This window comes from Molothrus ater, chromosome 20, assembly GCF_012460135.2.
Source record: "Molothrus ater isolate BHLD 08-10-18 breed brown headed cowbird chromosome 20, BPBGC_Mater_1.1, whole genome shotgun sequence".
In the NCBI taxonomy this organism is placed as follows: domain Eukaryota; kingdom Metazoa; phylum Chordata; class Aves; order Passeriformes; family Icteridae; genus Molothrus; species Molothrus ater.
Window position 1 is genome coordinate 7,347,137 of NC_050497.2, and position 13,488 is coordinate 7,360,624.

The window sequence follows — 13,488 nt, forward strand, 5'->3', positions numbered from 1 at the left end:
TGACCTTTAAAGGTCCCTTCCAACCCAAACCATTCTATGATTTGGTTCACAGAGCACAACCTCACCATGATGCCATTTTTTAGGACACCGTGTCCTCAACGAGGCTCTCACAGTTTGTCCCCTGGAGATTTGCCCTTTTGGTCTGAGCTGAGGCTAAGCAAGGCTGCAAAAACCCCAAAAGGTGCCCAACCAGAAGAGCTGGAGAGGCTGAAATCTGCAATGTTTAGTTGCTGTGAGGACACTCACGACTGATTTAATAGCGTGAGACTCAAAGTGAACTGGTTTATTTTAAGCTCACTGAGACCAAGTTTGCCTGGCTAATGCATCCTGACTTTTAGATTGAAGACTTAAATATCTCAAGACTTTGGACAGATTCTTTGGAGGACACAGAGCTTGGAGGAGGAAACCAGATTCAAAAATAATACCTGGAATTGTTTCAATAGTGCTATATCTGATCTTACCAGGACCAGGGGAGCAGCCAAAATGTGGCCATCTGTTTCCGCTCCCCCCTGCCCTCCTGGCTGACTCCAAACCACCCCCCCAGCAGAAAAGGCATCAAGCATCCCACAGAGGAAGGACAACTCAATAAACCTAACCCCAAAAAGGAACACTTCATTTTAGCAGAGGAAGCTGTAGTGGTGTGACTCACTCGGTGGCTTTTGAGGCTCTCCCCCACCTTGTCACTTGCAGGTTATTTTTGTGTTTGCCCTGTTACAACCATGCACCTCTTGAGCCATTTGCCTCCCCAGAGCACCAGGATGGTTCAGGAGATCTTTGGGGGTGCTGCCTGCTGAGCTGAGCACATTCCCAGGCTGGGATACACGGGAGCCAGCAGGGATTGTGCACCTTCATTCTCTGGGATGAGCATATGGCAGGGTTTGCACTCCTCTGCTCCCTGCTCCTGACCTGCCAGGACCCTCCCAGGGCCAGCCTGTTCCTCCAGACAGGACATGGGGAGGGGGATCATGCTTGATCAGACTCAGCTGCTCCCCTCACTGCTCCTGGGAAATCTGTCCCACCTCCTATCCTGGCCAGCCTTCTGTCAGGGTAATATTTCCTTAGTGTGGCTTCATCACAGAACCCTTTGTTTGTTTAGTTTGGCCACTCCAAAGAAAGCTTTGGGAGATAGGAGCATCATCTCCAGCCCTGGAGGTGGCCACTGTGGCCATGCTGGGCACAGCTCAAGGGGCAAATACCCAGTGAGATTCATCTCACACCAGCTCAAGGGGCAAATAATCAGTGAGATTCATCTCACACCAGCTCAAGGGGCAAATAATCAGTGAGATTCATCTCACACCAGCTCAAGGGGCAAATAATCAGTGAGATTCATCTCACACCAGCTCAGGGGGCAAATCCTCAGTGAGATTCATCTCACACCAGCTCAAGGGGCAAATAATCAGTGAGATTCATCTCACACCAGCTCAGGGGGCAAATCCTCAGTGAGATTCATCTCACACCAGCTCAAGGGCTGTGCCTGCTGCACACAAGGACAGGAAGGCTCATGGCAAGAGCTCTCTCGCCAGGACAGCTCTGAGACACAAACTCTGCTCAGACAGAGCCACTGAGCAGCAGGGCAGGTTTATCAGGGAGTTTTCTGCTGCCATCCCAAGCCAATCCTCCACCTGCTGCACTCTCCTTCACACAAGTGGCAGAAATGGACCTCTGGGATGGTCTTTTCAGGGCTGTCATATTAAGCCATCTGTATGGCCACATTGACAGGAGGACCATACTGCAACACAATATGTTGCCTCAGCACAGGAAACACACTCAGAGCCCCCAGCACTTCAGCTGAGGGGGATTTTTGTGCCTTTTCCCTCAGCCACCACTGTAAAGCTGAGCTGAGAGGCAGCTCCATCCCCCAGCAGGAAGCTGTGTCTCATTAGCAGAGGTAAACAATTCCTCTGAACGTGACGAGTCAGGAGAGCATATTAAATATGTCAATATCTCAGGGTTTTTTAATCCCTACTCCAGAACAGCTTGTTGTGGCAGGAGAGGGCCCCCCAGCGTGGCTCAGGGCCCCAGCACAGCCCAGCTGGCATCTCCCCTTCTTTGAGGGGGTCGTGGGGTGCCCTCACTTCTTAACCTCACCCACCAAAGCAAGCCTGAGCACTCCACTGATTTCCCTTGTTCCGTTATCACAGCTGCAAACTAACTAACTTAATAAATAAATAATTCGGCTATTTGATTTTAAAACATCAACCCAAGCATTTGTTTGTGAGTAACCTTCCTGCTGCAGGGTGGGCACTCAGCAGCTCCAGTCCCAGCCCTTCCTTCCAGCACACACAGAGGTGACAAAAGCCACGCATGGCCCAAGCTGAGGCTGTGACAGGAGAAACAAACCCCAGCACAGCTTTTGCAGCCTCACTGCCAGGCAGGGGTGTGTCAGAGCAAGACTGGGTTGAAAACACTTTGAGTTTTGACCTGTTTTTCTCATGTGCTGCTTTGCCTCGTGCACACAACACAGACACAACGTGTGCTGTGTTTACAGGAGTCCCCTGTGTCCCCAGGGCTGCCTCCCCTGCACAGGAGCCTGGCTCTCACCTACAGACCAGCCACTCACTGCTCTGTTTTCCCCCTCTGCTGACAGAGCAGCCTCCTGCCTTATTTACACTGTGCTGCTCACATGCTGCTCCAGACACAGAATTATTTGTGTCCTCAGGAGTTTCTCAGGGCTCCTGGGTGCTGTGGCCTCCAGTGACTTTGCAAACAGTGCACATCTCTGAGCTCTGAGGAGGCACCAAAGGCCCATTTTACACACATGGAGTGGAGAAGCTCTAAGTCATTTCCAAGACTTTTGGCTGCCTGGCAGGACATGGCAAAGCTAGGATTTTCCAAAGCACCTTGTGTTACTCAGAGGTTTCCACGTTCAAAGCACAGCCCCACTTTGCACCTGAGAGCATCCTCTTGTACCAGCCAGATCCCCTCCTCTGCTGTGCCTGGCTGTGCCCAGGGCACCCTAAAAGCTGCTCACAGCACTCAGACTCCAGCAGTTCCCTGGGTCCAAGCCAGCCATGGACACAGGAGCAGCCTCTGCCCACATCTGCAGCAGCCAGACACACCCAGCCTGCTCAGATCCAGCCTGCAGTCATTTTTTGGAGCCTCCAGGTACCAGTGTCTGCTCCCCACACCCTGGCACAGCCCTGGCACTGCAGGAAGCCCCCAGGGCAGGCAGGAACACGCTGATCCCACACACAGCACCTCCCCATGGCTCCCAACCATGTACAGAGCACCCACAAACCTGAGCACAGCACCCAGCTCGGCCTTACCTTGAAAGCTGCTGTGCTCAGGAGAGCCAGACCTCGCCTCCAGCAGGATCCTCACCTCCAGCCAGCAGCTCTGAGCAGCTCCAGCTGCTTTATCACCTCCTCCTCCTCCTCTGCCAGGTGCCTCTGCCTTCCTGAGCAGGGTCCCACAGCAGCAGAGCCCGCTGTCATACCAATCCCTCTCCCTCCCCAATCCTTTGGATTTTGATTCTGAGAGGGAGGCAAAGTGACAGCAAAGAGATGCTTCATATGCAAAAAAAAAGGCAGATTTTCAGTGTGCTGCAGAGTTTTTTGTGGTCTGTACCCCCAGGAGAACACAGCCATGCACAATCCCCAAGGCAGGGGTGAGCCATGTGCTCACTCCTGGAGGCAGAGGCTGCAGGGCAGTGGTGCTGGGCTTTGACAAACATATGGGTGAGCAATAAAGGCATTGGCACAGTTGCCCACCCCCAAAACTTCAAAACGACCTTGACACTGTGTCCTAGTGCAGCTCAGCCTGTGGGCATGTGGAGGTTAAAGAGATCTTTCGTCCCTGCAAAACACAGCAGCCTGGCTGTGTGGGCAAATTGGGATGGCTGGATGCTCTCTCCCACTGCTCAGGCCTGGGGGCAGTGGACATTGTCACCTGGATGGGATGAGCCATCCTTCCCACCCTGTTCCCTGTGGGTAGGTGAGGACCAAGGCACCAGGAGCATAAATCCCTGCTCTCTCTGCTACTGCTCAATTCTGTCCCAGCTTGGAGCTGGAGAAATTGGGTTTCCCTCCTCCAGCTGTGCTCAGAGGCACTGGGACAGCTGGCACTGGGCTGTCCCAACCTTTTCAGCATCAGGAGCCATGAGAGGCAGGGCTGTGCTTGGGGGATTGCAGCCATTCAGTCCCTCCAAGGCTGCAGGGATGAGCACAGCTTTCTGTAGGCTTGTAAATCAGCCAAGCTTAATCCAGGTTTCTCAGAGACCATCTCAGGGAAGGAGCTTTCTATGAAAATTGCCCCGTGCCAAATTGAAAAGCCCTTTCCCAAAGGGCCTTTCAAAGGAAGCAGCTCAGCCGTTCTTAGAGCTGAGGCAAAGCCACATCTTTCTGCCTTAAATTCACTCAGAACCAGCATCCTCCAGGGCCCTGGCACCCTCCAGCCCAGCCCAGCAGTTAAGGCTTGACCCAAGCAGCCCAACCCAGGGCCCGTGTGCCCATACTGCCCACGCCGTGCCCAGGCTTTGCTTTCCTCTCAGGGGACCTGTTGTGGTGTGATGTCATGGTTTGCCTCAGATACCCCGGGTTTCTCCCTGAAGATTCCTTGCCCAGGTGGGTCGATCATCCCTCCTTTCCACACCCTGACCCCTGCTGAGCGCTGTCTGTCAATCCTGGCATTCCAGAAAGGTGATTGGCAGAATTCAAAAGATGCCCTCCACTCCTGGAGGGACATTGGGCCATCCAGGTGTCCTTTGTCCCTTGAGACCTCCCCCCCTACCTGGTTGGTGGCCCCCATGTTCCTTCCCTGCCCCTCTCCCCAGGGGTTAAAAGGAACAGCAGCCATGGGGTTGGGGAGTTCTGTTGGAGCTGTTGCTGCATTCAGAGGCCTGTGGGCCAGAATAAAGCTCTGGATCCAAACCCTCCATCAGAACTGACTCCTTTCCTTCACCATCACCCTAAAACTTCTCTGCCAGAGGTAACCCTGAGGAGCAGCCCCTGTTACAGGGAAAGCTCCATCCACAGCCACCAGAGCTCCTGAATGCCTGAACTTGTCTCCACGTGCCCAGCTGAAGCACACAGCTAGCCAAGGGGTGAAACACCACACACTCAGTCAGCCAAAAGTGTCTGTGGGGTGAAACATCACACATCCAGCCAGGCAAAAGTGTCTGTGGGGTGAAACATCACACACCCAGCCAGCCAAAAGTGTCTCTGGGGTGAAAACACCACAGCTGCCGCTATCTGGTCAAGCAGCAAGGGCCAGACAAGCTCAGGCAGATCTCATACACAATGTTGGTAACTGTTCCAATAGTGACCGTTGCTGTCGTTCCAGGAGAACCCGTACCTGTGCAGTGACGAGTGCGACGCCTCCAACCCCGACCTGGCGCACCCGCCCAAGCTGATGTTCGACAGCGAGGACGAGGGCCTGGCCACCTACTGGCAGAGCGTGACCTGGCGCCGGTACCCGGAGCCGCTGCTGGCCAACATCACCCTGTCCTGGAACAAGAGCATCGAGCTCACCGACGACATCGTCATCACCTTCGAGTACGGGCGCCCCACCATCATGATGCTGGAGAAGTCTCTGGACAACGGGAGGACTTGGCACCCGTACCAGTATTATGCAGACGACTGCATGGAGGCCTTCAGCATGCCAGCAAGGAGGGTCCGGGACCTCTCCACCACCAGTGCCAACAGGGTCCTCTGCACCGAGGAGTATTCCCGCTGGGCGGGCTCCAAGAAGGAGAAGACCGTCCGGTTTGAGGTGCGGGATCGCTTCGCCATCTTCGCCGGCCCCGACCTCAAGAACATGGACAACCTGTACACGCGGCTGGAGAGCGCCAAAGGGCTCAAGGACTTCTTCACCGTCACTGACCTGCGCATGAGGCTGCTGAGGCCCGCCCTGGGCGGCACCTACGTGCAGAGGGAGAACCTGTACAAGTATTTCTACGCCGTCTCCAACATCGAAGTCACCGGCAGGTAACGGCTGCTGGGTTTCTCTGGGCGTTGCTTCTTGGAGGGATCCTTGCTGGAAAACTGAGCCATCAGCGTTTCTATCGACCCAGAAATATCCATTTGTCCCTCTAACACCCCTTCCCCCCAGGCAGAGCAGCAGATGTGTCCTTGCAGGGAATGGCAGGGGCACCTCCAGGGCTGTGTCCTCCTGCAGCTGGTGCTGGGGGAGCTGAGATGTGGCTTGGATGGACACTCAGGGTCTGAGGTCCCTCCAATCCCCTGTCCCAGCTGTACAAACACAGCCAGCCTTTGCCCAGATGTCTCAGGGGTGATGCTGGTGGATATGGGGCACGGAATGAGGCTCACCCCACAAAACTCCAGCTCCCTGCCAGTACAAGCAGGGTGGGTCATCCCCACTCAGTCCTGCACACCCTGAGCAGCCCCAGCCCTGTCAGATGAAGTTTGGGGTAAGGGTAAACCCCCTGACACATCTGGGGCAGAGGAAGCAGGAGGGGGTTTGTTTCTCCTGGGCTTTGTTTCTCATTTCTCTATACAATGCCATATGTTACATTATGACATCAACCAAAAAAGCAAAGTAAGGTGGAAAAGTGCCGAGATGGCTGATTTCCCATCCAGCTTGTGAGAGACTTACAGGAGAGAGGGGAAAAATCTCCCCATCACCCACCCCATGCTAACAAGCATCACCACAGCGACAGAGGAGCCGTTTGTATCGGTTCCAAACGGTTTGCTTCTGAGACTTGCAAGCAGAAATGTTTGCAGGTGCCACCGAGGCTGGCTTTGAACAGGCTCCAAGGGGAAGGAAGCTGCAGTGAGGGATGGGAGAGCCCTTTCCACCCGCCAGGGCAGGCAGGAGGCAGCAGTGAGGGTCTTTCTCACGGCGTGGTGCCTGTCTGGGATGAGCAGCTGTGGCTCTCAGCTGGGCTGGGGGCATTTTGGGGTGCCCACTGTGGGGACTGCTCAGGGAGAGCCCTGGGGGGCTCAGGCATGTGGGCAGAGGAGTGGGAGAGCACCTCCACATGTGTCTGATAAATTAGGACTCAGTGTTTGATGTCAGTGTTTGTGCAATGAGCTTTGGCTTCCAGGATCAGCACAGATAACCAAGGACTTGCTACTGCTCCCACAGCAGCCTGGGGATGCTTGATGCTTCAAAGAGTTAAAATACCCTTGGTGTCCCGTGAACTCCTTCCTCCTCTGAGCCGTTTACCTTTCCTGCCTGCCTTGGGCAGGATTTGTTGCTTCAGTACTTTGGCCTTGAGGCCGTGCTGGTGGGATTCTCCCCAGACCAGCACCTTGCTCTCAGTTGTCCTCCTCCCCCGTCCCCAGCCCCCCCATCAGCTTTTTAATGGCCAAATTTAATACCATTTAATAGAAACAGAGGTTGGTTCAAGACAGAAAGTCCCTAAAAATTCTGTGCAAAGAGGCAGCTAGGGAAGGGGAAGAAAAAACCCTCTCAAACACACCCAGGGCTGGAGCAGTCGCAACCTCTACGAGACGTCCAAAATTCCACATCCACCGCGAGGGCAGCTGGGGGCGGGCACGGCCGGGCTGCCAGCGCCTCGTGCAAGCTGCAATGCTGCTTTTTAGCCGGGGCCAAGCCGAGACAGCTCGGGGTTTGTTGGCCGATGCCCGCCGGGCTCTCCCGGCGCTGGCGCGGTGCCGCCGTGGCCGCCTGCCCGCGGCTGCTGCAGCGCAGCGGCTCCGGCTCCGCTCCTGGCTCCGCTCCCCAAAAACTGCCCGGCCGCAGCCTCCTGGGCACACCCCGAGCACATCCTGCAGGGCCGCCGCGAGGAGAGGGGGTTTCCTTGGCTGGGAGCAGGGAAAGCGCTGAAATCTGCTTTTGTCAGCCCGAACTCCCGAGTTCTGAGCTACAGGATGATGCTGCTTGCGCTGCTTCAGCCTGCTGGGTTGGTTCCCAGGAGAGAAGGACACTCATCCTGGACAGAGAAGAGGTCAGTCCTGTCCTCTGCTGACTTTTCCAGCCCCCGTGGGTGCAGGGCAGGGAAGGTGAGCAGCTGAGGAGCTGTGGATAAGTGGTGTATAAGATGGAGAAGCTCCCTGTGAATTAACTCTGCTCCTGTGATTATTCCAGTCCCAGCAAGCAGGTTTTTGCACTGAAAAGCAATCTAATTCCAGTTGTAAGCAAAGCCAGTTACAGTGCAGGGACTAAAACCAAATTAAATCTAGTGTATGGCTCAACAAGGGATGGGTTATTGAGGGGAAGAGAGGAGAAATCAATGTGAGCCTGACAGGAGCACTGTGCAGGGAAGGGGGGAGGCAGGGTGGGCAGGGATGGGGATGGACACACACTGCATCTTCCAGGACGTGGTGGAGGAACAGCAGGAAAGTGCCTGGGTAAAAGTGGGGTGGTGTTAGGGATCCACTATAGGGGGCATGGAAACAAGAGGAAGATGATTGTGAGGAAATGAGGGGTCAAGGGCAAAACACAGCCAGAAAATTTCACCTGGAGAGCAGAGTGAGCAGCCCCAGGGGCTGAAGGAGCTGTGCCTGGCCACAGTGTGGGGCAGGGGGTGCCCTCAGTTGTGTGACATTGCCTGTGTCCCTGTACCACACCGGGATTTTGGCAGTGCCCTCAGGGTGATGAGGCACTTGGCAGCTCATTTCCAGCTGGAGTTCATGGTCAAGGGAAGAGAAAACACTTTGCCCTCAGAGCAGACCACGAGCCCAGGTGTTTTCCTGTGCTGCAGCCTTACCTGGTGGGTTCAGAGCTTTCTGAGAAACCCTCAGTCCATGTATTCCTGGCCCCCATCCTTCACACCTCAGCTTCACACCGAGGAAAACCCCTCACCACTATCTCCCAGAGCTTTTGGGAAAAGCAGAAAGAGAGCAAAGGACATGGGGACAAGGGGAAAGAGTTTTCTGCCTTCCCTTATCTGTAGGCCAGAGGACCTGGTGAATCCTAGGGGTCACTGCTTCATTCCTGGGCATGGGGACAGTGGGCTGCTCCCTCAGGGTCTCCCCTGCATTTCCTCCTCCCACAGCCTCAGCCAGGTCCATCTCTCTGCTCATGGCTGACAGTTTATTTCTACTCTCTTTATTCTCAGTATCTTTTTCTTTTCTTATCCCCCCCCCCCCCCCCCTTTCTTCTCCCATCCTGTCCCTATTGATCTGCAGAGTAACTGGAGATGCAGGAGAGTCAGGACAGGAATAGACACAAGCAAGCCCTTGGTCTGTGTGCTGTGTGTGTGCCAGGCAGGCTGGGGAAGGGAAGTGGAAGGACTTTTCCCCACAGATCTCTCTATTCACTGCTTAATTTTCTCCTCGGTGCAGCAGCGAGCTCAGGCACGGGTGAATGAGCTTTCCCTGGCTGCCAGGGCTGTGGTGAGAGCCACTGGCTGTGCTTCCATGGCACTCTGGGGTCTCTCTGGAGTAATTTCCTCCCCTTCAGAACGTCAGTCAGCGCCGTGCTCAGCAGGGCACGCTCCATCACGGAGACATTAATAAGCTGTAATTGAAGTTAATGTGCCATGGCCAGGACATGTGGATCCAGTTAGGAGAAATCAGATTGAGCAGAAGTGAATCAATTTTAGGCTGGTTATTAGGATTTCTCCCCTCTGTCCTGCCCTGCCCCAGTGCATGCACTGTCTGTCTGTCTGTCCACCCTGCTGGTGATGAGCAGTCCCTGGAGGAAGGCAGGAGGAGGGAGCATCCCTCATCACTGAGCAGCTCCAAGGAACAGAACCTCCTCTCAGGCTGTGCTCAGGCCAAAGAGGCACCAGCAAGATGAGGTTTCTGGTTTTGAAGTGACATTTCCTTTCCTCCAATTGCTCTTCTTAGGCTTTCCTTACACCAAAAAATTGAAGGGAAAGGCCCTTTGTGCTCCCTGCTTCTTCCCCTGGTGTGTTCTCAGTGCAGTCTCCTGCATGGATGCTCTCCAGGAGGATTTTCTCTCCACATGACTTGGAGAGTTGGTGCTGGTGGAGCAGAACAGCTTTGGCCAGGCTGTTATCCTGGTGCCACAGCCAGGATCAGGCACTCCAGACCCGCAGGACCAAGGCCACCCCAAAAGCACCTCCTGCAATAAAAGGAGCTGGAAATGGTCAGTGGTACCCACATGCAGGGGATGTATTTTTCTGCATTTGTGGTGAGTTTTGAGATGTGATTGATGCTGCATTGCTGCTAAAGATGAATGAATTCCTGGTCACTGCCTCCCTCTCTCAATGAAGGCAGCTCAGTGCACTTCCCCTGTGGCTGTAGCTCAGCTCAACCAGGGGTGCCAGCACAAAGCACATCCCAGCTGCCCCTGAGCTGCTTTGCCCTGGCTGGACATTCCTTCTTCTGGCTCTACTGTGGGAGACCTTCTAGCTGATCTTGACTTCTCCAGCAAAGCTGTCTTTAAAATGGAGAAAAGGTTTGGTCTGTGGAAGAGTCTCTTGCTGAGGGTTCCAGATTTTGTGTGGTAGCTGGTGAACATCTCTCCCTGAGGAGCAGGGTGGGATCTGCACCAAAGAGGAACAGGCAGGACCTGGGGTGAATGATCTGTGAGAGCAGAGGCTTCCCCAGCTGAGCTTGCTCCATCCCAGTGCAGGGGCATCACTCCCAGAACAGCCACAGGCTCGCCCAAACATCCCCCCAGAACAATCCAAACACCCCTGCAGCCCTCAGCCAGCTGCTGCCCACACTTGGCAGCTTTGGGATGACCACGAAAACCAGGGCAAGCACTGCCTGTGCCCATCCCTGCTCCTTCCTGCAGCTCCTGGCAGACAGAACTTGGGTCCCAGGAGGCAGCAGCAGCATCCTCGTGTCAAGGACAGCCAGGCCTGTGCCAGCAGTGTTCCTGGACCTGTCCTCGCCTCCATGCTGGAGCTGGATGGCTGAGCCTCCCTGGCATTCCTCCAGGCTGGAATTAGCTTGAGTTCCAGCAAAACCTTGCTCTTGGTCATATAGTTAAATTAAGTTAATGTGCAGCAACTGTTTGCTGGAGTCCTGCAAAGGTTTCGACTCCCACTGCAGCAAGGTGGGGAGGAAACTCTGAGTGGGAGGGAGGGAGAAGCCCAGAGAGCTCCTCCCTCCCCCAGACACTGCTGACACTTTGTCGATAGCCAGAGACAGATGCCCAAGGTCCTATTACCTGCTCCTGGCTTTGGTTTGTGAAGGGTTTTATTCCTCCTCCGATTTTGTTGCCGAGCTGTGTCCGGCCCTGAGCGGATAATAGAATTTCATCGATAGACTGAGAAGGTGATGTATGTTAAAGCACTTAATATAAAGAGACTTCTACAGGAGCCCAAATTCAATTTGGCCAATGAACTCAATTGCAAGCATTATTGCATTCCAGGAGAAAAACCAAGAGCATTTATACACATTACTCTGCAAATATTTATGTTCACATATTCATGTTATGTCCTCTTCACCCTTCCTCCCTTCTGCTGGCCTACCCCCTAATGGGGAAGTTTGGTTTTGTGTTTGCTTTTTAAGGCAGCTTTGAATATAAATAATGTTCCACCAGTCAGCAGGATCTTGACAGCTGGTGAGTGTCAACTTATTTAAAATAAATAGCCTCTCGGATGGGAACAGCCAGCCAGCGTGCTCTCCACTTTGGCATCTTTTAAATTGTCTCATCTTTGTAACCCAAACCTCAAATCATTTCAGAGGGCAGCGAGGAGGGTTCCTTCCTGCTGGGAGGACTCACCCGTCCCTACCACACAACCAAAAGTAAAAACCCACAAGGAAAACAACCTGCTCACAACCCTCTGACCTAACTCAGGCATTTTTCAGTTCTTTGGCTCTGCACAAAGTAGTGAAGGCCAGAAGCTTCTCACCCTGGTTCAAGCTGAAAAAACCAACATGTTAAAATAGCTTTTTCTCTTCTTCAGCCCCTGGATCACGGGCTCAGGGAAGCTCCCAGCCTTGCTCCTGGGATGAGCCACCATTGCCATCCTCATCCCTTGAGCCCTGCTCCAGGACTGGCCACAGCAAACCCCTGCCAGAGCGATCTCCCCGCAAGGCAAATCCTGATATAAATGCTCTCCACAAAGGGACTGTGCTTCTTCCATGGCCCAGCCATTAGAAGCTATTTTTACCTGCTTCCACACGCACAGATGGGCCAGAAACAATCCAAGCTCAGCACCCGTTATGCTTTGCCCAAAAGATTTGCTCCCTGCTTTTGCTGAGCTGCCAAAAGAGTTGCAAAAGAGCCGGCAGAGGTGGGTAAGTGATGGCTGGGCGTGCTGTGAGCAGCGCTGGGGATGACAATAGGGAGATGGAGAAGAGTTATTCATGTTTCCCCGAGAGCCCAGATCAGTTGAAACATCCTTTTCCTTGGGGACAGCGAGGAAAGAGCTCCCTTCAAACACATCGTCCCGTGAGACTCATTAAAGGCTCATCAATTACAGCGAGAGCAAACAATTCAGGGGAAAGCAGCTCTGAGGAGCCTTCCTCCGGCCGGCAGTCATTAGCGGCTCTCCGAGCTGCCTCTCCCCAGCAGAAAGGGAGCAGGGGGCAAAGCCAAGCCCAGGGGGAGGAAAGACAGGGGTGCGATGGTTTGGAACCCAGCAGGATGGGGCCAGCAGTCTCCAGAGCATCCCTGTGGCCATGCAGAGCATCCTGCTGGAGAGGAGGGTGCAGGATGGGCTGGAGGGGCTTGCAGGGGAGGTGGTGACCTTCTGCTGCTCCATGTCTGGGGTTTTTGAGGAGCTCAGGGCAGTCAGGGCTGTCTCATGGGAGCTGGGCAAGAGGCACAAGGAGATGGAGCAGCTCTCAAGGTCCTCAGCCATCAGTTCCCCCAGCAGTGTCACTGCATCGGGTCTGAGGGGGTGCCAGCACCCCAGTGTCACAGACATGTTTTCTGAAAAATCCTTTCCTTAGGGCTTTTTCTCCTAGGAAGCTAAAAAGCCTCAAAACCAAACTGTAAACAATAGTTACCTGCTGCTATAAAATGCAACAATCTTTGATTAACCCATGTTAGTTGTTTCTAATTAATGGCCAATCACAGTCAGCTGGCTCGGACTCTCTGTCCAAGCCACAAGCCTTTGTTATCATTCTTTCTTTTTCTATTCTTAGCCAGCCTTCTGATGAAATCCTTTCTTCTATTCTTTTAGTATAGTTTTAATATAATATATATCTTAAAATAATAAATCAAGCCTTCTGAAACACAAAGTCAGATCCTTGTCTCTTCCCTCATCCTCGGACCCCTGTAAACACAACCACACCCCAAGGCTGCCCCATCCCTGCAGGAAGGCAGAGGGATGAGGAGATGCTCTTTGCCTTTCTCTGCTCTGCAAGTGGGGTTGAGGACAGAAAAGGGGTTTTGAAACAAGTAAGAGTCCTTGGAAGGAAAACAAAGGGCTGGGATGGCTTTTTAAAATTACTTCAAAAGTCATTATTAATGAAAGCTCCGGGAAAGGGGGCTGTTTTCCCACTCCCAGCACAGAGGGAGGTTTGCTGCAGGTTTGCTGCAGTCACCCCCTTCCTGTGTGTGGGTATCTCCTTCCCTCACACGTGGGCTTGGCACCAGACACCTCTCCAGCAGCTCACTGCTGTGACCTCCAGGATGCTGACATGGAGAATTGCAGAAAAGTGTTCTTTATGGCTGAAAAAAAAAACCAACAAC

The 13,488-nt window shown here is 53.7% G+C and overlaps 1 protein-coding gene across 4 annotated transcripts in view; it reads left to right on the forward strand.

The window, feature by feature from the left end:
• NTNG2 (netrin G2) overlaps nt 1-13,488 on the forward strand; it is a 49,661-nt gene that overhangs the window by 17,203 nt on the left and 18,970 nt on the right. For all 4 annotated transcript variants that reach the window (XM_054516980.1, XM_036394168.1, XM_036394169.1 and 1 more), the window contains exon 3: nt 5,281-5,924. In XM_054516980.1, the coding sequence (XP_054372955.1) occupies nt 5,281-5,924 (644 nt within the window). The remainder of the gene's footprint in view (nt 1-5,280; nt 5,925-13,488) is intronic.